At 39.3% G+C, this 24469-nt stretch overlaps 1 protein-coding gene across 1 annotated transcript in view; it reads right to left on the bottom strand.

Annotated features, from left to right (window-relative positions):
* Plap (phospholipase A2 activator protein) overlaps window positions 1-24469 on the bottom strand; it is a 152187-nt gene that overhangs the window by 111341 nt on the left and 16377 nt on the right. The window contains exon 3 of the mRNA XM_067136638.2: window positions 7600-7833. Coding sequence (XP_066992739.1) covers window positions 7600-7833 — 234 coding nt within the window. The remainder of the gene's footprint in view (window positions 1-7599; window positions 7834-24469) is intronic.

The following is a 24469-nucleotide window of genomic DNA, read 5'->3' as shown; positions in this document are numbered from 1 at the left end:
CACTCTAGACACCAATGACCCACATCACTGACATGCCTGCTACAGTGAGGAAGAATGGTCTGAGATTACACCCAAGACATTCTAACACTATCTTGAGCTATAATAATGGCTAAGGCCTGAATGAATGTTCACCAGTGTGCAGTATATCTGAGGAACACTTAGGACAGTTTTGAGAAAGTTTCTTTAAATTTGCTTTACGTTGCACCGACACAGATAGGTCTTATGGTGACAATGGGATAGGAAAGGCCTAGGAGCGGGAAGGAAGCGGCCGCTGCCTTAATTAAGGTACAGCCCCAGCATTTGCCTGGTGTGAAAATGGGAAACCACGGAAAACCGGCAGTGGAATGAGAACTTTTGAGAAAGTGTCCAGATACTTTTGATCAGACTGTGTAAATGGCTTCAGGGAAGCATCCACGACACAATTATTCCATTTAAATGCCCGGTACCAAACAGATGACAACCACACTATTAGTTTAATAATTGTGTAAGTTAAATTATTAACAGTTTACAGAAAGAAGAAAAAAAAAAGAGGTACAATGAATATGAATTAAGGAAAGATGAGCTGGATTCTCATGACAACCACAAATCTGGAAAAGTTCTGTTAAGGTGTAGAAAAATGACAAATCAGGTATTCTGCATCAAACTGATAAGAATCCAGATACACGGAAGATAACTAATCACAAAAGAGGACTTTTTTTTTTGTTTGCATATGGCCTCCTGAGTGACCTGGTGAACATATAGAACAGGCAGTACACAAAATACAACTTATGAGAAAGAGCTACAGCTCAAAGAGAGGATATTAAAGCTCCAAACAAGCTAATCATATTTTATACCAGATGGCAGAAAGTTTGGAGGCATTAATAAATTATAGTTGTAGGGATACCAGTATCAAGGCTCATGGGCTATACTTTGATGTCCGTGTACTTATTGTGTCTGGTCTATAGCAAAGGGTTTTATTAGTTACAACTATTTAGGAGATGGAAATGATGATGATGGTTTTTGTTTAATGGGACTTAACGAGACGGAAATAAATTTAGGACAAAAGTAATGTGACTGAATGAAGTCTGATGAGGCAGGACATATCAGATTACGAATCAAAATCTTAAAGCAGAATGAAGAAAAATGATTTGATAAAATTTAAACCAGATGTCAAATTGGACATATACTGAGACAAACAATGTTAACTAATTTTGGAAGGAAGTGCATGAGAAAAGAATGGTAGGCGAAGCTCAAGGTACAAAAGCAATGAAGCCCTGTTTATCCCGATCCTGTTAATCTATATTTCAGACCCATCCAGACATTCAGAAATGTGTTGTGCTTGTCTATGCATAATATACACATGTACTCTTTGGCTTAATGACAAAGAAATGGATTCTCCAACTCTTCAATAACTGTTTGAGCAGAAACCAAATTCCAAAGATATGGCGGAAGAGCCGAGTGATTGCCTTGCTGAAACCTGGTAAAGAAGGGAATGATCCAAAGAATTTTAGACCAATTGCGCTACTATGTCACCTTTACAAACTGCTGGAAAGATTGATCTTAAATCGCCTATTACCTGTAATTGACCCATTACTTATACCTCAGCAATCTGGATTTCGTCCTGGTAAAAGCTGTACTGGACAGTTATTAAACCTTACACAGTTTATAGAAGATGGGTTTGAGGCTCGTAAGGTGACAGGAGTGGTATTTGTTGACTTATCAGCAGCGTATGACACTGTCAACCACCAGCTACTATTAGTGAAGGTCTACAATCTAACCAAGGACTTTAACCTAACAAGACTCATCGCCACTCTTTTGCAGAATCGCAGGTTCTTTGTTGATTTCCAAGAACAGCGTAGTCGATGGAGACTACAGAAAAACGGTCTTCCGCAAGGAAGTGTGCTGGCTCCAATTCTGTTCAATATATACACAAACGACCAACCCATAGCCCCCAATTGCAGTAGCTTCTTGTATGCTGATGACCTCGCCCTAGCCACTCAGAGAAGAGATTTTGAAACAGTGGAGATCACCCTCACGGATGCCCTTAATGATCTTTCTAGATATTACAGCACAAACCAGCTTAAACCGAACCCCTCAAAGACACAAGTGTGTGCTTTTCATCTGAGAAACAGGGAAGCCACTCGCAAGTTAAAGATAGTATGGTCAGGAGTCGAACTGGAACACTGCGAGTCTCCAAAATATCTAGGAGTGACACTTGATAGATCTCTTACTTTCAAGAAGCACTGCATGAACTGCAAATCAAAAGTCTCCACCAGGAACAATCTTTTACGGAAACTGGCCGGATCACAGTGGGGTAGCCAACCTGAAACCATCCGAACTTCTGCAATGGCACTATGCTATTCTGCAGCAGAGTATGCGTGTCCTGTCTGGTATAATTCAACATATGCCAAACAGGTGGATATAGCTCTCAATGAAACTTGCAGAATTATAACAGGTTGTTTGAAATCCACTCCAGTTGAATGGCTCTACCACCTTGCAGGAATAGCACCTCCTTCTGTTCGAAGAGAAATAGCTGCGAACAAGGAAAGAAAGACAGTGGAACAGGAAAGGACCCACCCTCTATATGGGCATGCACCGCATCTGCAACGTTTAAAGTCAAGGAAGAGTTTTCTCAGAACTTCAAAGGAACTTAGAACCACTACTGAAAAAGCCAGGTTGCAATTATGGAGGGCTACATCCTACCTTCCTCCTGGCTGGATAAGATTTTCTGAAACTCTACCTCCTGGCTACAATGAAGAATGGATGACCTGGAAGTCCCTGAATAGACTGAGATCTGGAGTTGGCAGATCCAAAGTTAATTTGGCAAGATGGGGCTATATAGATCAAGAAAAAATCCAATGTGACTGCGGAGAAGACCAGACAGTCCAACATATGCTCCAGTGTCGTCTATGTCCAGCCTCCTGCACAGAAGATGAACTATATCAAGCATCAAAAAATGCTTTGGAAGTGGCCAAGTTTTGGGCAAATGTAATATAGTAATTATAACTGTGTACAACATGTATGTTTCTGATACGAGAATAATAATAATAATAATACACATGTACTAATCACCAACTAGTTCTTTAACAGCACTGGTATGTAACAGCACTCTGGGAATTGTATCTACAACATTTTGTTATGTTTGTTATATTTTATTATGAAAGTTTACGTTTGTTAAATAGTCTGTTGACAGTGCAAGTGAAATTTGCTCAGTGTAGCTGTATCTTGTGCTTCGTGAATAAATAAATAAGATAATCTCAATAGTTTTTGTCCATCTGTCCCAAAGTGGGTTTGATGCCAGCTGAGAACAGTGGCATATGAAGGTGTTCAAATGTGATAACTCAGATTCAGGCACGTTCAAGAACTCCTGCAGTACAAAATGTCAAACACCCGGGCACCTTTTCTTCTTTTTTTTTTTTCTTCTTGTTTTTTTTGGCTACTTGCTTTACATCGCACCAACACAGATAGGTCTTATGGTGATGATGGGATAGGAAAGAGCTAGGACTGGGAAGGAAGCGACCGTGGCCAAAATTAAGGTACAGCCCCAGCATTTGCCTTGTGTGAAAATGAGGAAACCATGGAAACCATTTTCAGGGCTGCTGACAGTGGGGTTCGAACCCACTATCTTCCGGATGCAAGCTCATAGCTGTGCGCCCCTAACCACACGACCAACTCGCCCGGTCCTAGCATCTTTTAAAGCAAATCAAACTCACCTCCGTACAGGTCATGAAGGCCCTTGGAGGAGTGGAAGGTAAAGGCTTCCACCATTGTTAACCTCGGCACGTGATGGGGTAGAGTGGTTAGCTCTACGTCCGGCCGCCTTTGCCCCCAGGAATTAACCTGGTACTCATTTTTGGTGTAGGCTGAGTGAACCTCAGGGCCATATGCACCTCCGGAAGTGGAAATCTCGTTTCTTAAATTTTACGACTTCCTGACGGGGATTCGAACCCACGTTCTTCCGGGCAAACCGAGCGCGCCTTTACCGCCTCGGCCAGGTAACCCCTAGCATCTTTTAAAACCTACAGAAATATTAAAGAGACATTAAAATAAACAATATTATTTATTAGTTTCGGAGATGCCAATGTCCCGGAATTTAGTCCTGGAGGAGTTCTTTTATGTGCCAGTAAATCTACAGACACTGGGCTGACGTATTTGAGCACCTTCAAATACCATCGGACTGAGCCAGGATTGAACCTGCCAAGTTGGGGGTCAGAAGGCCAGCACCTCAACCATCTGAGCCACTCAGCCCGGCATTTTTTATTTATTAGCAGTAAGCTATTAGCCTGATAAAATGTTTGATCGAGGATTAAAGCTCCTCCTCTCCACTGCAGTGTAATGCATGTTAGAATGGAATGTCACAATAGACAGGAGAATTTTAGTGTATCTCATTGACATTGTTTTACATTTCTCCTTCGATTATCTTATGTGAAAAACAAGTGAAAGTACTTGTAAATGGTTGATATAATGGAGAAGAAATCAGAAGCACTCAATACAATCAATAAAGGTGAACACTTAACACTGTACTGCACTAGCCGATTCACAACACTTGAGAAGAGGGCATCATATATCAATTTCTTTTATGAATTTGTCCACTGTAAACAGCATGTGTTTCTTTGAATTTAGAATTTAGAATTTAGAATAATCTATATAAGTAAAATTACAATAACGTATGAACACTTCAAATTTTTTCCTCATATTTCATTTTTATCTTGGATTACATCTAAAAAAAAGTTGGTTCAGTTTAATTTTTTGTCTAAACATCACAGGAAAATGGGTTGACAAAATTTCTTGAAACTCAGTATAAAAGTTCAGAGATATATATTATTTGATTAGTATACAGTGGTATAGTAGTATCAAGGGGACCAAAACAAGAAATGTTAAATTTCTCTGTTAATATTAGCTGTATCAAAAAACTATGAATTATAAAAGTTGTGTAAAATATAATTTCCAATCTTTTATATTTTATGCACTTTACCTTACAAAATAATAAGAACAGATTATTACATTTTTCACAAACTTTCAAATATCTCCAGAAATATTTGTTCCATCTAAAACCTGTACATAACAAAAGTTACAGGCACTACAACTTCCAAATATTTCCATCTCGTACATTTCTTACAATACAGGCTATGATAACTGAGACATTCACAAATTTACATTTTTTTGCGCCAAGTCCATCATGCCAAAATATCGCTGGCCTATAAGGTCCTAAGCCCATAAAACAAACATTACACTGACTGTTCTTAATTGAGACAAGCTCCCTCTTTTCAGTTGCCACAGATCTCCACTAGATGGCATTACTGCTGAAATACTCATTATGTAAGTTCGGGGATAGCCAGGGTGTGAACTAGACTAAATATTATTTGATTAGTGGACAGTGGCATAACAATATTAATATATGTGATGCTCTCCAGGAAACTATACTTGATTTATTTTATTGTAATTGCTTCACATCGCACCGACACAGATAGGTCTTATGGCGACGATGGGACAGTAAAGGCCTAGGAATGGGAAGGAAGCGGCTGTGGCCTTATAAGGTACAGCCCCAGCATTTGCCTGGTGTGTGTGAAAATGGGAAACCACAGAAAACTATTTTCAGGACTGCCGACAGTGGAGTTCAAACCCACTATCTCTTGGATGCGGATCTCCTTCTTAACCGCACAGCCAACTCGCCCGGTGAACTATACCTCAAGTCGGGAAATCGCATTTATGGTTTACTTTATATTCTGATAGTAGATAAATTTGCGATCATTTTTGTGAAAAGCAAAAGTTTCTAGCTTAAAAACTTATCACTTTATGTACCTTTGAAGTTGTAAGATAGAATTTATTGAATTTCGAGAAAATAGATTGGAAAATGGGGTATAGTACTCCAATAATATACTGTATTAAGGATTTAAGACAATCTGTTTCACTGGATAAAAGTATCAGCTTTGTGTATTAAAATCATTTTCACTAATATTTAGGAGTTTCATTCTCCGGAAATTACATACGTAAACATGTTCAAAATCTGAAAAAAAAGTGAAAAAAGGAAAGATGTTGGAAGCCTAGGGCATGAATCCTTTAACTGCTTATACATGTCATGGCATGCTGTCCACTTGTTGCATGAACCACTTTCAAGCGTCAAGCCATTTCAAATTAGCACCGTATATTGCACGAGCCGCTTATAAGCGTAAAACATTTTTTGAACCTTTTGGCATCCACTGTGTGTTGGTGGTACATTTTGCTGATCACAGAATTCAAGTGGGAGGAGGGGAAAGAATTGCCTTCAGAATCTTCGCCTGTCCCACATACAGCACACTGAAGTGCTATCAGCATGGCGACTTACAGTGGTTCTGGAGGCAAAAACAAATTGGAAAGATTTAGCCAAAAATTACATCGTGCGTATGTTGTTAGATTCAGAAGACAGTGATGCTGATAGTGACAGTTATTTTAGTGATTCGTGCAGTAGCAATGATGCAGGTTGACAATGGCATTATAGACATTCAAAGAGAGTGGGTATAGTTTGGAATACCACAAAAGACTCTTAGAGGTGAAGCTTCCACGGTGTGAAGAATTATTTAGTTTAATTTCCGTGTTGAACCGTGTTGTAGTTGTCTGTACATCACGTACAGTTTGCCGATGATTCGAATACATTGCAGTATTCTTTGTCAAAGCGACAGAAATACCCCTACTCGATCCGAGGTAATCAGTCTCCAAGGCAGCAATTTACACTACTAGAGTGGCCCTGACCTTGCCCTTTTATAATCTAGCCTTTCTGGCTGACGTAATCCCTGGCTGTCTCGTGAGCATTCTGGAAGGTATGTGTCACAGCCAGGTAGTGGGGGCTTCGGCCCGTGTGTTTATGTGGTCTGTATGTCTTAAACTATGAATGATAGGCATCCAAGAATTACTGATTTTATATCCTTCTTCTAAATTTATATCGTTTGGATTTTGCTTTCCAGATTCCAAGGGATAGCTGCTAGGATCTTGGTCTTGTCAAATGATATTCCGTGCCTCGTTTCGTAGGAATGCTTGGCTACCGCTGAAATATCTGTGTTTTGGTTCTTGGTGTGACAGATATGTTCTTTTAGGCGGGTGGAGATCAGACGTTTTGTTTCACCAACATAACAAGCTCCGCAGCTACATTCAATGTGATATACTCCAGGAGCCTGTAATTCTATTGTGTCTTTTACTGGTGGTACTCTGGTACTGTGTTATTGTTCCATGTGGATACATCATTTGCTTTAAATTGTATTATGAAGTAAATTCTATGCAAACTGAATTATTTGTGCCATACATGTTCTTTTGTGAAGTACATTCTATGCATACTGAGTTATCTATGCCATATATGTTCTCATTTTACACAAAATTTTGGTCAGTTCAGAATGTACCTGTTCCTGCTTAGTTAAGTAGGGGTCAACTGTATCATACACTAATTTGAGTAGATGTAGTATACAATGAACATGTAGAATCATTATGTAACATAGGATGGCAAGAAGGTCTGAGTAGTTCATACATTGGCATTTTTTTTTTTTTTTTTTAAGATATTTATATACAAAATTTCAAAAAAAAAAATTATTACCAATTTAAGAACACCGTTTCAATGAAATCTGAGATAATGCACAAGCAATTCTTACATACCTGTTAATGTTTTCTGGTAAATTCCACTTGATAACCAAACCTTAAGAGTTTTATCTGCTGACCCAGTAATGATGTCACCTGATGCTAGCTGGATGGCACTCCACACCGCTGCCTGGTGACCAGACACTGTAAGTATAGGTGTTGTGGAACCATCTGTCTTCCAAAGACGAGCAGTGGTATCCCATGAAGCACTAAGCAGAGTACCATTCTGTACCCCAGGAGATAGACTACAAACTGAAAATAAAAACAGGTTGATTAGTGTTTGTTTACATTGCAGAGGTTACACTTACAGGGGCAGAACCATCTTGAAGGGAAGGAAAGATGAGAACAGGATCATGGAAGATAAAAATGAAAGACAAAATGATGATAGTCACCATTCTCACAAGGAAGTGTCATAATCTTCATGCAGAGGCATAATGCCTGCAGAAAGCAAAATTGGGCCCCATTAGAGAAACTGTACAAAATGTCTCAATAATACATATACATTTGACAGCAGAAGATACAAGCATATCTTTAATGCAATCTACTGTATATCCCTTCAATGACATACAAAGGACTTACTGTACGGTCATAAAATTAATTAATAGATTTTATTTTTTAAATTAAATATTTTGTAAGGATTGAAGTACAACATCTACTTCCATCTTTTATTTTCATAATTCTGAAACCTGAGGGACTGGTTCGAGATTAATACGATGTCGCTTTCCCGACTTCAGGTATAATTCACTGGGCAAGATGGCCGTGCGGTTAGGAGCGCACAGCTGTCAGGTCACATCTGGGAGGTAGTGGGTATGAACCCCACTGTCGGCAGCCCTGAAGATAGTTTTCCATGATTTCCCATTTTTACACTGCTTTTCCATGTGGCAGACTCAAAGACTACAATAGCCATGTTAGCCAACCTTCGATAGAAGACGGCACAGTGAGAAGAATCATAATCTAATGAAACTGGACCATACAACGTGCTCTCTGGGATGCAATGGTATTGATGATTTCACAGTCAATCAATTAATCTATTCCTTTTACACTTGATGCTAAGGAGGCTCAGTTCACAGAGTCTGTCATAGGTAATACCATTTCGTAGATATTTCTTTGTTAAGTTCTAGTTCTGAAAACAATCATTCATCAGAAGAAACAATAATGGGAGAGTTAGAAACATGTAAACACTGTTCATAAGTCAGATACACTTGCAACTATTGTTCCGTGATAATAAATTTGGAGCTTAATCTATAAGGAAAATAATTTATTGTACAGGAATATTTCCTAACACCATTACTGAAGAAAAAAAAACTTCCAATAGAACAAAAAAAAATACACGCCTTGCGCACTTCACGACTGTCATCCTTTTTTAAACAAAACTGAAGGGCCCTTTACACGTTCAGACTTTTCTGCACAGACCACGTTTGCAACGACCGTCTGCACATCTGGTCTGCACTGTTCACGCTGCGTTTACACGTTCCGACCATTTGTACAGCTTTCTCACAGTCCTGTATTTCTAATCAAGACGAGCGGAGGTAGTATTTCCTGACCATGGCCACATTAATTCAATTAACTTACAAAGTAGTACATCTGTCTAGTGTTGTTATTTCGGAAGTTAAAAAGCAGAAGAAATCACAACGTAGAAGGTGGACAAAAGACTGGCTTCTACAACACGTTTCGCTTTCGCACGTTGATCTTTTGAAGGAGTTAAAATTGGAAAAAGATGGCTGGTTTAACTACTTGAGAATGGACGAAGAGAAATTCTTAGTGCTGTTGCAGTATGTCACACCGTATATAAGGAGAGAAGACAGTGTAATGAGAGAATCGATAAGCACTTTAGAAAGACTTGTAGTAACACTGAGGTTTCTGGCAACGGGAAAGAGCTATGCGGACCTTAAATTTTCTGCTATAGTGTCTCCTTCATCTTTAAGCCACATCATTCCGGAAACATGCCGTGCTATAGGCCTATATGTAGTTCCAAGAGAGGAATATTTAAAGGTGAGAATTCAAAGGCATTATTTTGCTTAGGTAAAATAGATTGCGTGTTCCTTCCTCAGCTGCTGGAGTTCCGTTCTGTAAGTTGAGTGCATTCATTCATTCATCAATAATAAGGGCTCTCTTTTCATCTGGTGGTTATCCGTGACAGGGAGAGAACAGTAGCGGTATTTATTGGGTCATGCAAAATGCATTAATACAATTCAATCGTGCAATCATTCATTCATTTACCTATTCATGCAGTCATTCACAATGTGTGTTGTAATTGTAGTATAACTGGATCAGGTACAGAATTGTGACATGAAGCACTAATTGAACTCACGAAGGCCTGCATGTTGCCCTAGATCATATAACAGTTAACATCAAGGACGAAATTAATGAATTAATTAATTAAAATACAATTTCAAGATTGGGTTAAATAGTTACTAGGCTTAAATTTTAATGTTTAATGTCGTGATAGATGGACAAGTTGTGATAAGGAAATGTTAGTTTAGAAACTAATACATCATATGCCGCGTTTTCTTCATTGCGGACACTGTATTCTTTGCTCTTGATCTTCCAAACACTTGGCAATGATTTATAGAGTTCTATGAATTCAATCATAAATGTACGGGTACAATAACGGGAATCTTGAGTAAACTCACTCATAGCTGTTCCTGTATTGAGAGCAAACAGTACGCTACAGTACAACACTACATACACGCTCCCAGACGAAGGACTGTGCTATCTGTCTGAGCGTTGTCTGCGCAAGCTTTACACGCTCAGACTTGTCTGCGCGTGGTCTGTGTTAATTCAAACTCTGCCAGACTTTGCACAGGCCGAACACAGACTGCAGTACAGACCAAAATTACGGTCGGCGATTCATTTACACGCAACGACTTGTCTGCACAAACACGGTCTGTACAGACAGCGTGTAAAGGGCCCTTTAAGGGAGGGCTGTCATGATACCAACCACTACAAACACATAACAGGATAGAAATCAAAATTCTCTTAACATCCTCCCCACCTTGCAATTTTCGTTTACACTAATCCACAGATAACATTGCAACACAATGAAAATAGACAGCAGCATTCTACAATAAAACATTACAATCTTTCATATGACACTGATTTTCATACAATGCTTGTCTCTTCTGGAGTATTTATAAGTTTAAACGTTTTGGTGTTTTCACTATTCTACCACTTCTTGTAAACTTCACTTGTGGATTTGCCTCTGCATCAGATGATCCATGCAAAGCCTTCTCTGGCTATATCTCCAGGATAGAATTGGGCCGATTGCTCTGTACTACTGCAGATTCATCTGATGAGGCGACTTCTAAGGGATAAAGCCTTTGAACCGGCCGCACCCTCTCGCCCGCAGCCGTTCTCAGTTTGACAACCCTGACGACGCCATCTTTACCAGGGTACACCTCCTGGACAACACCTAGTGGCCAATCGACTTGTTTGATGTCATCAGCTCCAATCAGCACAACGTCTCCAACGTTCACTTTGTTGGATGTCCTGCCTCCCTGTTGAATAAGAAGAGCCAGGTATTCTTTGCGGAACCTCTGCCGAAGATCGTCCCGCAGTTTCTGTAGATAACGCCATCTTAATTCTATTCCTTTTCTGTCAATGGCATCCAAATCTGGCACATCAGTACTGGGTATCTCATGAAGAAAATCAGCTGGTTTCAGTGGTTTCAGATCGTGTAACTCATCGGATACATATGTCAATGGCCGTGAATTTATAATAGCTTCACAGTCACACAGTATCGTGCTTAACTCTTCGCAAGTAACCGAAGCCTTGCCCAAATTACGACGAAGCAGCTCTTTCACCATTCCAATAAGCCTTTCCCACCACCCTCCCCACCATGCAGCAGTGGGAGGGTTGAATTTACAAGTTATTATTTCTACAACACAACTGGAAACCATTTCTTCCCAGTTGAACCCTTGCAAAGCGTGGTTAGCCCCTGTGAAGTTTGTGCCATTGCCGGAGTAGATAACCGACACCCTGCCAGCAATGAATCTTCATAGGGCTTGTAGGAATGCATTTGTTGACAGAGACCTGACAAGCTCAACATGAACTGCTCAAAAAACGGCGCAGGTGAATAACACGAGCCACGCCTTTTCTCCAGTCTTCAGATACAATGGTCCAGCAAGATCTACCCCGGTGACTTGAAATACTGCGGTGCAGTTAACTCGCTCCTTGGGAAGTGGGGCAGATTGTGTCTCCATTGACTTGGACCGATACCTCTTACATCTGACACAGCTCATTATGATTCGCCTAACCAACTTTCTTCCTCCTATGATCCAGAAGTTTTCTCTAAGCATTGTTAATAAAGTTTGAAGTCCCACGTGCTTAGACAGGCAATGTTTTTCCATCACCATTCTCTCAATGACGATGTTATCTGAAGGCAGCACAATGGGGCACTTGAAGTTTTCTTTATAATCACTGTAGCTAACTTTGTTCGCAGCCTTAAAATTCCCTGACTACTAACTTTGTTCGCAGCCTTAAAATTCCCTGACTATCTTCAAAAATCTAAGTTTTCCTTTTCATATTTTGCTCTATGATCTCTCTGTTCTCTGTATGAACACATCTTATGAGACACTTTTCTGCCTCGACTACTACTTCTACAGATAGTTCTCCCTTCCTTTTGGCATCTCGGTGTCGTAGGTTGTAGACAAATCTCAGTGCCCAGCCAATCATGCGTAACGTTCTATGGTAACTAGAAAAATAGCAGAGTCTCGACGTAAACTCTTCCTTATCAAATACTGCATTTGTTGCGAGAATCTTTCTCTTCTCCTTGCTGACTTCATCGTCAGGAGCCACAATGTCCAATTTAGGCCATCGTTCAGTGTCATCCTTGAGCCATGTGGGACCTTCCCACCACTTACTTTCTACCAAAAACTTTGCGCTCATGCCTCTGGATAGTAGGTCAGTAGGGTTTAAAAACCCTGGAACATGATGCCAATCCTTCGGGTTACTGAACTTGCGTATTTCCTCACAAAGATTTCCTACGAATACACTCCAGTTTCCTTTCGTTTTGATCCAGGTGAGTACCACTGTAGTCACTCCAAAAGTATGTTTTACAGTCTTGGAGGTTTAATGCCCTTTTCACTTGTGTGCATAACTGAGTAGCTATAACCGCAGTTAACAATTCTAGGCGGGGTATAGTTATCGGTCCTAAAGGTGCAACCCTAGCTTTAGCTTGGACCAACTGTAAGGACACAATAGAGTCCTTTTCTGCCCTCAGGAATATACACATAGCATATGACAACTTGCTGGCATCAGCAAACACATGAATAGTTAACCCCCTGCTATCAAATTCCCATGGTACAAGTCTTCTTGGAATCCTGCATTGTTTCAACAAAGGTAAGTGTTTCACCCAAGAATGGAATTTGTTTGTTATCTGTTGTGGTAATTCTTCGTCCCATCCACATTTTTCTCTCCAGGCTTCCTGCATCAATAATTTAGGAATTAATGTTACCGGACACAAAAAACCAAGTGGATCAAAAATACGTTGTACAATTGACAGTAAACTTCTCTTAGAAGCTGAAAGTGTGGTTAGCTCAACTGTATTAATGATACAGAACATCTCATCTGACCGAGCATCCCACATAAGACCAAGTATTGAAACAATGTTCTCTGACTCTGATTTTTCTGGTGAACTGCTTATCCACCCTCTTAATTCAAAATGTGCTGAACTCATCATTTTAGCCGATTTTTCAATGAACTCGCTCAACTCTTCTTTGGTTTCACAGCTAGTGACACAATTGTCGACATAGAAAGAATTCTGCAGCTTCTTGGCCATTTTCAGATCTTCAGCTGAAACTTTACTCAGGTGATGCGTTATCGTTGGTCCTAATAGGAATGGGCTGCACGTAACCCCAAACACTACTCTGCAATGCCGCAATGTGATGACATCGCCTTTGGAATAAACTTTCCACCAAAGAAATCTTAGAAAATCCCTGTCATCCTCACAAAGGCTTATCTGCAGGAACGCCTTTTTAATATCAGCCGTGACCCCTATGGCATGCTTTCGAAACTGCAACAAAAGTTTGGGAATAATCTCAATTAAATTTGGTCCCTTCTCCAAGCATTTATTCAGCGAATTGCCATGTCTGTCCTTTGCCGAGGCATCAAACACAGGCCTAATTTTAGTAGTTAAACTTGATTCCTTAATTACTGCTCTGTGTGGTAAATAGTGGCCTGACGTCTCGTCATTCTCATTTACAGTCTCTACGATTCCACATTCTATCCACTCCTGAATCACATCATCATAATCTTTAAGCTTGTCCAAGTTTATCAATCTTCTAGTGATTGCTTCCAACCTCTTCTCAGCTAACTTCCTGTTATCCAACAATTCTGAATGGCCATCCTTCCAGGGGAGACGAACCTCGTATCTCCCTTCTTCATTCACTCTTACAATTTCATTGAAGTGTTTCACGACTTCCCCTTCCATCTCTTTCTTTGACTGAGACTCTGCAGGGTCCTTTATGCCAATGGTTTCTAACGTCCACAAGTCTGATATATCCATTGCTTTACCACAGGTGAGACTGACTAGTGACTGCCTGCCCTTAGCCAGATCTTGCTGACCCATCACTGTCCAACCTAACCTGGTTTCCAGTGCATACATATTTTCATCCAGCTTAATCAGAACTCTTGTAAGCAGCTTCCCCAAAACATCTGCTCCAAGCAACAAATGCACCTCTGGAACATTGACCCCAACATCTGTTAACTGAATGTTTCTAGTTGCAAGAACAGGGTAAACATGTTGAGTTTCTAACCTTGGAACATAACCACATATTTTCTTCATATCAAGCACCAAGACTGTGCATTTGAAATCCCCTTTTAGTGTTGTAGTGTTACATCATAAACATTATGGGTCTCTTTGCTAGTTTCTACACCCCCAAACAAACAATGAGACATCCCTTCCTTTCCCAGTTTTTGTAGTCTTAACTTCCTAGTGCTTTCTTTGGTTATATAAGACATTTGTGACCCAGAATCTAATAAAATTCGTGCAAGCTTGATAGGTCCTTCACTACCAGAAACCTTCACAACAAGAATTTGTAATAGCGTGTCTGCATTTTGATAGGCAGTTAAAGTCTCAGTGTTTTGATTATTTTGATTATCCTTTCCCTCTCCTCTTTCTTAGTAACTAAATCAGGATATAAGATAGCACAATGATCCCTTTTTAAGCAAATCATACACTTCACAAATGCTTTACATTTGGTCCAGTTATGCCCCTTCCTTAAACAACGAAAGCAAGCACCCCTTTTCTTCAAAATATCCTTCTCTCCATTCTGGAGATTCCTCACTTTAAAACAATCAGCAGATCTATGGGAACTCTTGTCACACCAGATACAACCTGTTTCAGTTTTCTGACCCTCACCTGAGTACAAAGCAGCAGCAGTGGGAAGTCTCTCTTGTTTACCTGGCTTGCATAACATGTCATCCCTCTTCACAATAAAACTAGAGCGAGCAAGTGACAAACGTTCTTCGCTCTCCACTTCTTGTTTTATAAACAGTAATAACTTGCTTAGGTGATGATCGTGATCATTTTCTGATATTCGAGATACACGAACTCTCTCCCATGCCTTCATAACCTCTTCTGGTAATGCAGACTCCACCAGAGGATACAGCATTGTTGCATACTTATCACTAGTGACTCCTAAAGATTCCAAAGCTCTCAGTTGTGTTTCTAATTTATCATAGAGGCTTCCAATACTAAGGCTACTACCTTCGGTGGCTTGAAGCAGAACAAGATTTAGAAGTTCTCGGACATATACTTCTGTAAGTAATTCTTCCCCGGCATACCTGGATTTCAGGTGATCTATTGCTTTTTGATAGTTTGCTCCGGACGGAGGGAAACTCTCAACTAGCTCCCTGGCCACGGAACCTGGAACAGTAGCCTGTAGAAGATACTGAAATTTATCTTCCGGGTCGATATCACTATCGTCGTTTATTTTCTTAAACTGTCCCCAAAAACCAATCCAGTTTTTTATATCTCCATCGAACTGTTTAAGCTGTAGCTTGGGTAAACTGAAATTCTTCTTCGTCGTCTCGATCTCACTCGCTAAGGCCTCACCTCCACCAACAGATAAATTCACTTGAACATTATTTTCGAACCTAACCTTAGCTTGTAGCCATTTCTCCCGGTACGTTTCTGCCGTGTCGAATTCCTTGGCGCCGTCTTCTTCTGTCATTTCTTCGACACCCCTAAGTGCTTGAACCTTTTCATCCAAAGATAACATTCGCATTGCCTTATCTTCTAAAATACGGAAGTATGTCAACATTTCTTCCGCATCTACGACTGCTGCAGATATTTTTGATTGAAACTCGTCATGTGCTCTCGTAAATAGTCTACGTATTTGTGATCTTTCCTTATTATACTGTTTAAGCTCCTCCATCTTAACTATGTCCTGTCGCGGTCACCAGAAAATGTTCCGTAATAATAAATTTGGAGCTTAATCTATAAGGAAAATAATTTATTGCACAGGAATATTTCCTAACACCATTACTGAAGGAAAAAACTTCCAATAGAACAAAAAAAAAAACCACACACACCTTGCGCACTTCACGACTGTCATCCTTTTTTAAACAAAACTTAAGGGAGGGCTGTCATGATACCAACCACTACAAACACATAACAGGATAGAAATCAAAATTCTCTTAACAACTATGATTGAGTCTCAGAGCTTTGTTAAGCCAGCTACAAAGGTTGTCAAGGGAATTTCCTTTGACAGTGTGTTTTGCGAAAGAGCATGTTGCTCATGTTACAAGATATGGCTAAGCTAGATTTAACATGATCATACCAACAACAACAGCAACAACAATGATAATAATAATAATAATAATAATAATAATAATAATAATAATAATAATAATAATAATAATAATAATAATAATAATAATAACAACAGCCTGAAACAACCAACAATTCCAATACTTACAAATTGTAAAAACTACCTTTTTTAACCCATTCTACAAAATCATTCGAGTAAATTTATTTATTTTCGTGGGGAAAGTCTGCAGGGACCCTTAAGCGCCTACATTGCAGGCACTTCATGCCGAAACCTGTGGAGAAGAATGGAAAAAGTGAAGTGGACAAATAATGTGAGGAATGATGAGGTGCTAAGAAGAGTGGGAAAGAAGACACACCTGCGTATAAAGAATAGGAAAATGTTCTGGTTGGGTCACATACTGCATAGAAATTGTGACAGGGTGGAGGAGGGAAAAACAGATGTCAAGCAAGGTAGAAACTTACAATTTGCTTTACGTCGCACCGACACAGATAGGTCTTATGGCGACGATGGGATAGGAAAGGGCTAGGAGTGGGAAGGAAGCAGCCATGGCCTTAATTTAGGTACAGCCCCAGCAGAGGTAGAAGCTACGAACAACTGAAACAAGATGCTTAGGACAGAGAATCATGGAGGACGTCCAGTTGATACCCTCCTCAAGACAGATTCACAAAAAACGAAGAAGATAAAATTAATACATAGGTATATAGATAGTCTATTTATTTACACTGCCCGGATCAGGGCTATGAAGCCCTTTCTTAAATCTAATCAGTTTTCCTACATAAATGTGTGTATAATCCGTATCATCATTGGCTGTTACTTGTTACTGAGCACAAATCTTCTAACAATATTCCTCGTAGTTAATCTCACTTGTGGATGTTTCTCTGATGACTGAACAGGCCAATTTTAGCATGAAAATTATGTCCACACAAGTTGCACTGAATGCATGGAGGTCATGGTTGATTTTAGACGTTTGGCCTGTTCATGTCTGCGACATTCTCCTCAAAATATACTGATGGCTGTAGAGACAGTGCTGCACCGAAGTGGAAAATTTTCAGCAAATGCATCCCAGGTTTGCAAGTTGATACCTTCATCTTCAAAGCATGTTTTACCTGGTCTTTGTAATGCTTTGAAAGGGCTCCACGAGGTCTTGTGCCAGAGCAGAGTTCACCGTAAAGAATTTAGTGAGGAAATCTGTATATCACTCATACGACAGACATGCCCTATCCATTTAAGCTGATGGCCAATGATGGGAGACTTCAGTACTACTGGTATACGCATGTATAAAGACCTAACTGTTCATACTAAGCTTGTGGAGTACTATGTGGTTGTCATCTCTATGGTGTTTTATGTGGCTGTGTAACTTGGACCCTTTATTGTCCGTACATCAGGAACTTGAGAGCTTCCACCTGCAAACTTAGCTCCAACATCAAGTGTGCATAATGGTTAAGTAGAGTAGTAGTGATGATGAATTTATGGTAGCAAACAAACTGTACTTGATTTCAAGTTCTGTCAGAAGGTACAGTGCACATCCAATTAATAACAGAAGGCAGAAATTTGGTGAATTCCACCATTAATACCAGAAAGACCCATACAAATTCCACAACTATTTAACAATGTCAATCCAGACATTTAATGTTCGAGTCCTTGACTGAATGGCCCTGCAGTTCTGAGGGTCTCAGTTTCGATTCCAAGCCAGGTCGGGGATTTTAATCGCGTGTGATTAATTCTTCCGGCTCGTGGATTGGTTGTTTGTGTTTGTCCCAACACACTCCTCTTCATATTCAGAGAACACACCACACTACCAACCACCGCAAAAACACGCAATAGTAATTACATTCCACATCCCTCCACACACGGTTCGCTTCAGGAAGGACATCCAGCAATAAAACAAGGTCAAATCCACATGTGTGACACAGTTCGCACCCGCAACCCCGCAAGTGTGGGAGAAAGCGGTACAAGAAGAAGAAGAAGACAGACATATCAATATTTTCTAAAAAGAATTAAAGGCAACAGGAAACCATGGAAGAACAGCAACTATAATGTCAACCCTATTTTCACTGAAGAGGGATGAGTGAATTGCCGGCATGAACACCAATATTGAAATATATGGGTACATTTTGCATCTCTCAGCTTCCTGTGTAAAGAGAAAGGAGTGATGAGCTCAGAGTAAGGAGTAATCCACTCAAGAAGCACAGTGTGTATATGTGCGCATGTGTGTGAGAGAAGGTAGGTTACGCGTTATATCAGAAACAGGATAAAATACATCTATATTTATTATGGTTCCTGACACAGGGTTACTGTGCTACCGAAACTATAGACTATGACAGCAATGTCTTTAGCTAACGTATCGAAATCTACAGGGTCATGAGGTTAAAACACCGACCTAGCACAGTTTAACGTACAAGGTAGCTACCGCGCTCACCTATCTAGGGATTAAGTTAGTAGGCAAGAGATAAGCAATATGCATCAACTCTAGAATTCATGATATAAGATTAATGAGAAAAATCTTCCTAAAACTATATGTCATTAGCTTACATTGACAAGGTTTATTGGTCAATCTATCAAAATCTACACGTTCATCAGTCAAAAAGACAGATTCAAAACAGACAAACATGCTACTTTGCTAGTGACAGGGAAACAGGAGGTCTATAGAGGTATGTTTGTACCCTTACTGGTCAGCTGTACTTCATGAACAGGAAGAGATGCTGATTTGCTCCCCAGAAGTTGAACAGTGCACATTATATTCAAAATTCTTCCAAATTTAAATGAGAGAGTTCAGTGTCTGGATTAAAATTACATTCCAAAGCTGCTGATGATATTCAATAAGCATGGCTTAATATGGGATGATGTCACAATAGCAAATAGTCATTCGTTAATGTGTATGAATAATCATTCAAAAAAATGTCATAGGTAATGACGTTCCATTCCTTCTGGTGCGAAAATTATTGTTCTTGGGAGAGATTTCATAAAGGTTTTGCCCGTTTTGCCATATGTTTATCCCCAAACAATTATTTAGTTATAATGGTATTAAATAGTCTCCTCTTTGACCTTTCTTCAAAACACGCTGCTTACATAAAAATATACATGCAAAACCACATAATGGAATTTGCTGTTTTTCTTGCAAGAAATCTGTAACGGCTACTACCTCTGTGTAGATGGTGATGGATCAAATGTTATTGAACTACAAGCCAGAATTTTAGCTCATGATGATAATGTGATTGAACTTTGTAGCAAAAGAGATGACATTTTCTCATAAGTTGCCATTCTTAATTCATTTCAAAGTGAGAGTCTTTGGGCTTATACTCAGTAGTTCAAAACGATACTCTAGCGTCAACAGATTAATACTGAAGATGAAAGCTAGCTACTTTTCCTGCATACTTCTTGAATTCCTTCGAATTAATGGTTTGCCTCCACATATTCTTATTCTAAAAACTGGAGCCATAGTTCTGCTCCTTAGAAATCTGAACATTTCCCAGCAGCTCCTAAACAGCACTAGATTAGGGCGTTCTAAGAAGTATGAAAATTGTTTATTTTAGAAATAAGTAGAGATAAAGCTGGACAGAAAGCTCTAATCCCTCTAACTGAATTAACAACACCCAATAAAACACTACAATTTTCTTTCAAGAGGCATCCATTTCTAATTTGCTTGGCATTTTGTATCACGATCAATAAACCTCAAGGGACGTGTAGGTCTCTATTTACCTCAGCCAGTTTTCAGCCATGGCCAATTAAACGTTGCAATGTCAAGAGACCAATATTTTAAAGTTGCCCCATGGTCGCTTCCTTCCCACTTCTATCCATTTTCTATCCCAGTCACTGTAAGACCTATCTGTGTTAGGGTGACGTAAAGAAATTGTAAGAAAGTTAAGTACAAGTTCAAATTTAATTTCCATTGTACCAGGATGAGCTGGTTCTAATAAAAAAATAAAAAAGCAGACTAAAGAAAGATTTTTTTAAAGTTGCTTTACGTTGCAGAAAGGTCTTATGGCGACGATGGGATAGGAAAGGGTTAGGAGTGGGAAGGAAGTGGCGGTGATGATGATGCTTGTTGTTTAAAGGGGCCTACCATCTAAGGTCATCGGCCTGGGAAGGATGTAGCCATGGCCTTCATTAACGTACAGCCCCAGCATTTGCCTCGTGTGAAAATGGGAAACCATGGAAAACCATCTTCAGGGCCACCGAAAGTGGGGTTTGAACCCACTATCCCCCGAATGCAAGCTCACAGCTGTGCAACCCTAACCGCACGGCCAACTCACTCGATAAGGAGAGAATGGAAGAAAACGACATAACAAAATGAAAAAGAGATGTTGGAGCCTGCTAATGGGTTCAGTAGACCCATCCAAACATGAGGAACTAGTTGTCATACCCAACTGGACTATTTTGCTTCCATGACACAAGCTCATTACAGTGCTGCCAGTTTCCAGGTAAACGCTACACTAGAGCAGCTAATACATAATTATTTAAAAATTAACCCCATAAAACTATAGCCCTGATCGCTCCTCACCCGAGAGCCTACAGGTTATGATTCCTCTTAGCCTTTACTCTTGGCTTTCTAGACCGGGGTTGCTAACTCACCATCAGTTAGCTTCTAATTTGTTCTCACATAGGCTGAGTAGACCTCAAACCAGTCCTCAGCTCCAGGTAAAAATCCTTGACCTGGCTGATAATTGAACCCGGGGCTTCCAGGCAAGAGATAGATATGCTATCCTAGATCATGGGGTCACCATAATTATACAAAGCCTATTCGTAAGTCCTTATGTTGTTTGTCTAATCCTTGTCCCATTCCTCTATGTGGTCAGGTATAAGGCAAGATGAATCTGTCGTGGCAGGTTTTCTATGACTGGATGACCTTCCTGATGTCAACCTCATCAGAGGAATTAATAAGATGAAATGAATGACATGATATATGACAGTAGGAAGGGAGAGGGTGAAACCCGGTGCCGGCACCATAGCCTACTCCTGTCATATAGCATCACGGGCTCTCATTAACGTCTCCATCCTACGGACAAATCAACATCAACAGCGACATATGCCCTCACTCCATATGAGCACTGTGGAGAGGTTTGGAATTTAATCCAGGCTTTTGGCACGCAATTGAGTGATTAGAAATTGTATATCACTACCTCCCCTATCCTCAGCCAGCCAACATTCTGATGGCGAAATTATTTTTTGACCAGCGGGACTCGAACCAGCTAACCACGGTGTTAGACTGATTAGACTTCAACACCTTAACAATCATGGTAACCAGGCAGGCAGTCTTTTGACTGTCTCAAAGTTCGATGGTGCTTGTTCAGTTAGAAGTGTACTAGTTTCTTTCTTTTCCAAAAAGTCAACAGTACCATTTCAATTGATCCTTACAAAACAGCCCAGCTCAAGACAAGCAAAATTTTAAAATGTAGAAAGGATGGACTGAAGTTAGGGGGGAAAATGGACAATACTAATTTCTTAACACACAAAATGTGTTTACTTCCACCTAGAAAAGACTGTTTTAAGGAGAAAAGTAAAGGGTGATTATTACTAATTAATATCTATTGTTCATTAACTTACAGCACTGTAAGAAAACATATGCTACAGAAAAGAGAAGCAGTTGCAATATTGTTTGTACATGTTAATTTATGTTGCTAACCACTTCTCTCTCTTCCATAGTGCTTAATAGTTTACCATGCCATTTCACGCTGTTGTTCAGGGAGGTGGAAGAAACCAATGCCATAATATTTCACACTTGTGTTGCTCCACCCTGCGCATGTGGATTTTGAACATTCCTCCCTAAGTATGTTGCCTCCTTGTATGACAGTCTACAGTTCAATGTACTTTTCAATGTTTTTACCAAATATAATATTTCTGCATGCACTGTAGGCTAATAAGATTATTTGAAACATCCTTTTGAGTGTTCATTTTTAATGTATAAGCACAATGTAAAGGAGAAACACCAAAAGCATGATTGCTTGCTGAAGTATTATTTGGGAAAAAGTAAATAACAGGTACCATACAAAATAAAATGAATTATGCAACAATCTAATGGACGAGTAGGGAATGAGAATCACTAAAGATAAAAGAGAAACTATCGTAACAACTCTGAGAATGTGAGATTCTAGAAGTGAGATAATAATGAAGAGAAACCACTATAAGTGATAAGAAGATAGAAGCGTAACTTATCAGATCAGTGGAAGAGTATAACTAGGAGGTAGATACTACTGCTATGTGAGAGGACATGTGGAGCAGAAGATAATTTTTTTTATAAAAGCCAATTTGTCCCCATCATACTATTTAAAGCATAAAAATTGCATAATTAACCACATGGAGAAAAGTGAAATGAAGTTCTAGAGGCATGACAGACAAAATGAGACATCTGAAGTTAAATGAAATGTGCAAAATGAGAAATGTGGGAGTACGTAACTTAGCTACTTTATACAAATGAAAGAATGAGAGTGAGAAGATTCTCAATGTTAAATTCGAAAGTCAGAAGGAAAAGACCAAAACAAAAACCCAGGAAGAGACGACTGGAACATACTGAAAAGAGCCTGAAGACATTAAGTAGTAATAAAAATAGAATTTTTTAGGCATGAATGGTGGAATGATGGAAGAAGTTAGAGATTTACACCTACACTGTAGCCCAAGTATAGTTAGACAAGGAAAATTATGAGGAGCAGAAGAAAGAAGCACAAAATGTCTTACTCCCTATCACTTATGAGAAGAATGTGTGAATGTACCACCATGCCTGGCATAGTAAACAATCTAAACACAATTAGAATCCTCCTCTACAAGATTTGTGTGATGAAGTTTGTACAAATTATCAACATTTAAAGTTAAAAACTTCATGATTGTTCCGTATTGAATAGAGAAATAAGAAGATGTACAATATTATAGGGAAGGATCCACCTTTCAATACTCCGTAGTAAGTTGAACTAAAAAGTAGTTACAACCTGTTTATTGGGACCGGTTTCAACACATTTCAAGTGTCATCATCAGCCAATTAGCGAAGATCTTAAAACAACTAATATATTGAACACAGGCAAAAAATTAACATTGTATCATATCATAGCAATTCAGTTAATGTTCAAAACACAATAATCACAGTCAAGAGAGTAAACAGAACATCACTATCTTGCGCCGAAAACAAATATAGTTGAAGTTCATAAGCAGATCAAGTATGTACTTATGTAAAGTCGTTGCTAGGCAGGTCTTGTAGGCATTTGTTTCTCCGGCCGAAGAGTAAAAGGTGACGTGAATGAAGTCTTAGGAAAACAGTGTAGGATTTAATTTCGTCAAATTCAAAATGGATATATAGGTTTTAAAATAATTTAAAACGTTAAAAAAGAATAAAGCCAAATAAAAATATATTAAAAAATAGGAAGAAATAATGAAAGAAATACGAGGTTCAACTCGAAACAACTTGCCGTACTAATTGATAAAGAAATGATAAATAGAGAAAGGGGGTAGGGAACGTTTATTAGAGGGTGGTGATGGTGGTGGTGGTGGTGGTGGTTATTGTTATTAGAGGAAATACAATTGGGCAACAATCCTTTATATAACACTAATTCAAGGAAAAAAGAGGAAGAGAACCGACCCCGATGCTATTAGGTTTGCGAGGGCTAGGGAGCCTTTCATTTTCACGCCCTTCGTGGCCCTTGTCTTCCTTTAACCGATATCTTCATTTTTCGAAGTGTCGGTTCTCTTCCTCTTTTTTCCTCGAATTAGTGTTATATAAAGGATTGTTGCCCAATTGTATTTCCTCTAATAACAATAACCACCACCACCACCACCATCACCACCCTCTAATAAACGTTCCCCAACCCCTTTCTCTATTTATCATTTCTTTATCAATTAGTACGGCAAGTTGTTTCGAGTTGAACCTCGTATTTCTTTCATTATTTCTTCCTATTTTTTAATATATTTTTATTTGGCTTTATTCTTTTTTAACGTTTTAAATTATTTTAAAACCTATATATCCACTTTGAATTTGACGAAATTAAATCCTACACTGTTTTCCTAAGACTTCATTCACGTCACCTTTTACTCTTCGGCCGGAGAAACAAATGCCTACAAGACCTGCCTAGCAACGACTTTACATAAGTGCAAACTTGATCTGCTTATGAACTTCAACTATATTTGTTTTC

Source organism: Anabrus simplex, chromosome 1 (assembly GCF_040414725.1).
Source record: "Anabrus simplex isolate iqAnaSimp1 chromosome 1, ASM4041472v1, whole genome shotgun sequence".
NCBI lineage: Eukaryota > Metazoa > Arthropoda > Insecta > Orthoptera > Tettigoniidae > Anabrus > Anabrus simplex.
Note: the sequence above shows the minus strand (reverse complement) of the source record. Positions and strands in the feature narration are given on the sequence as shown.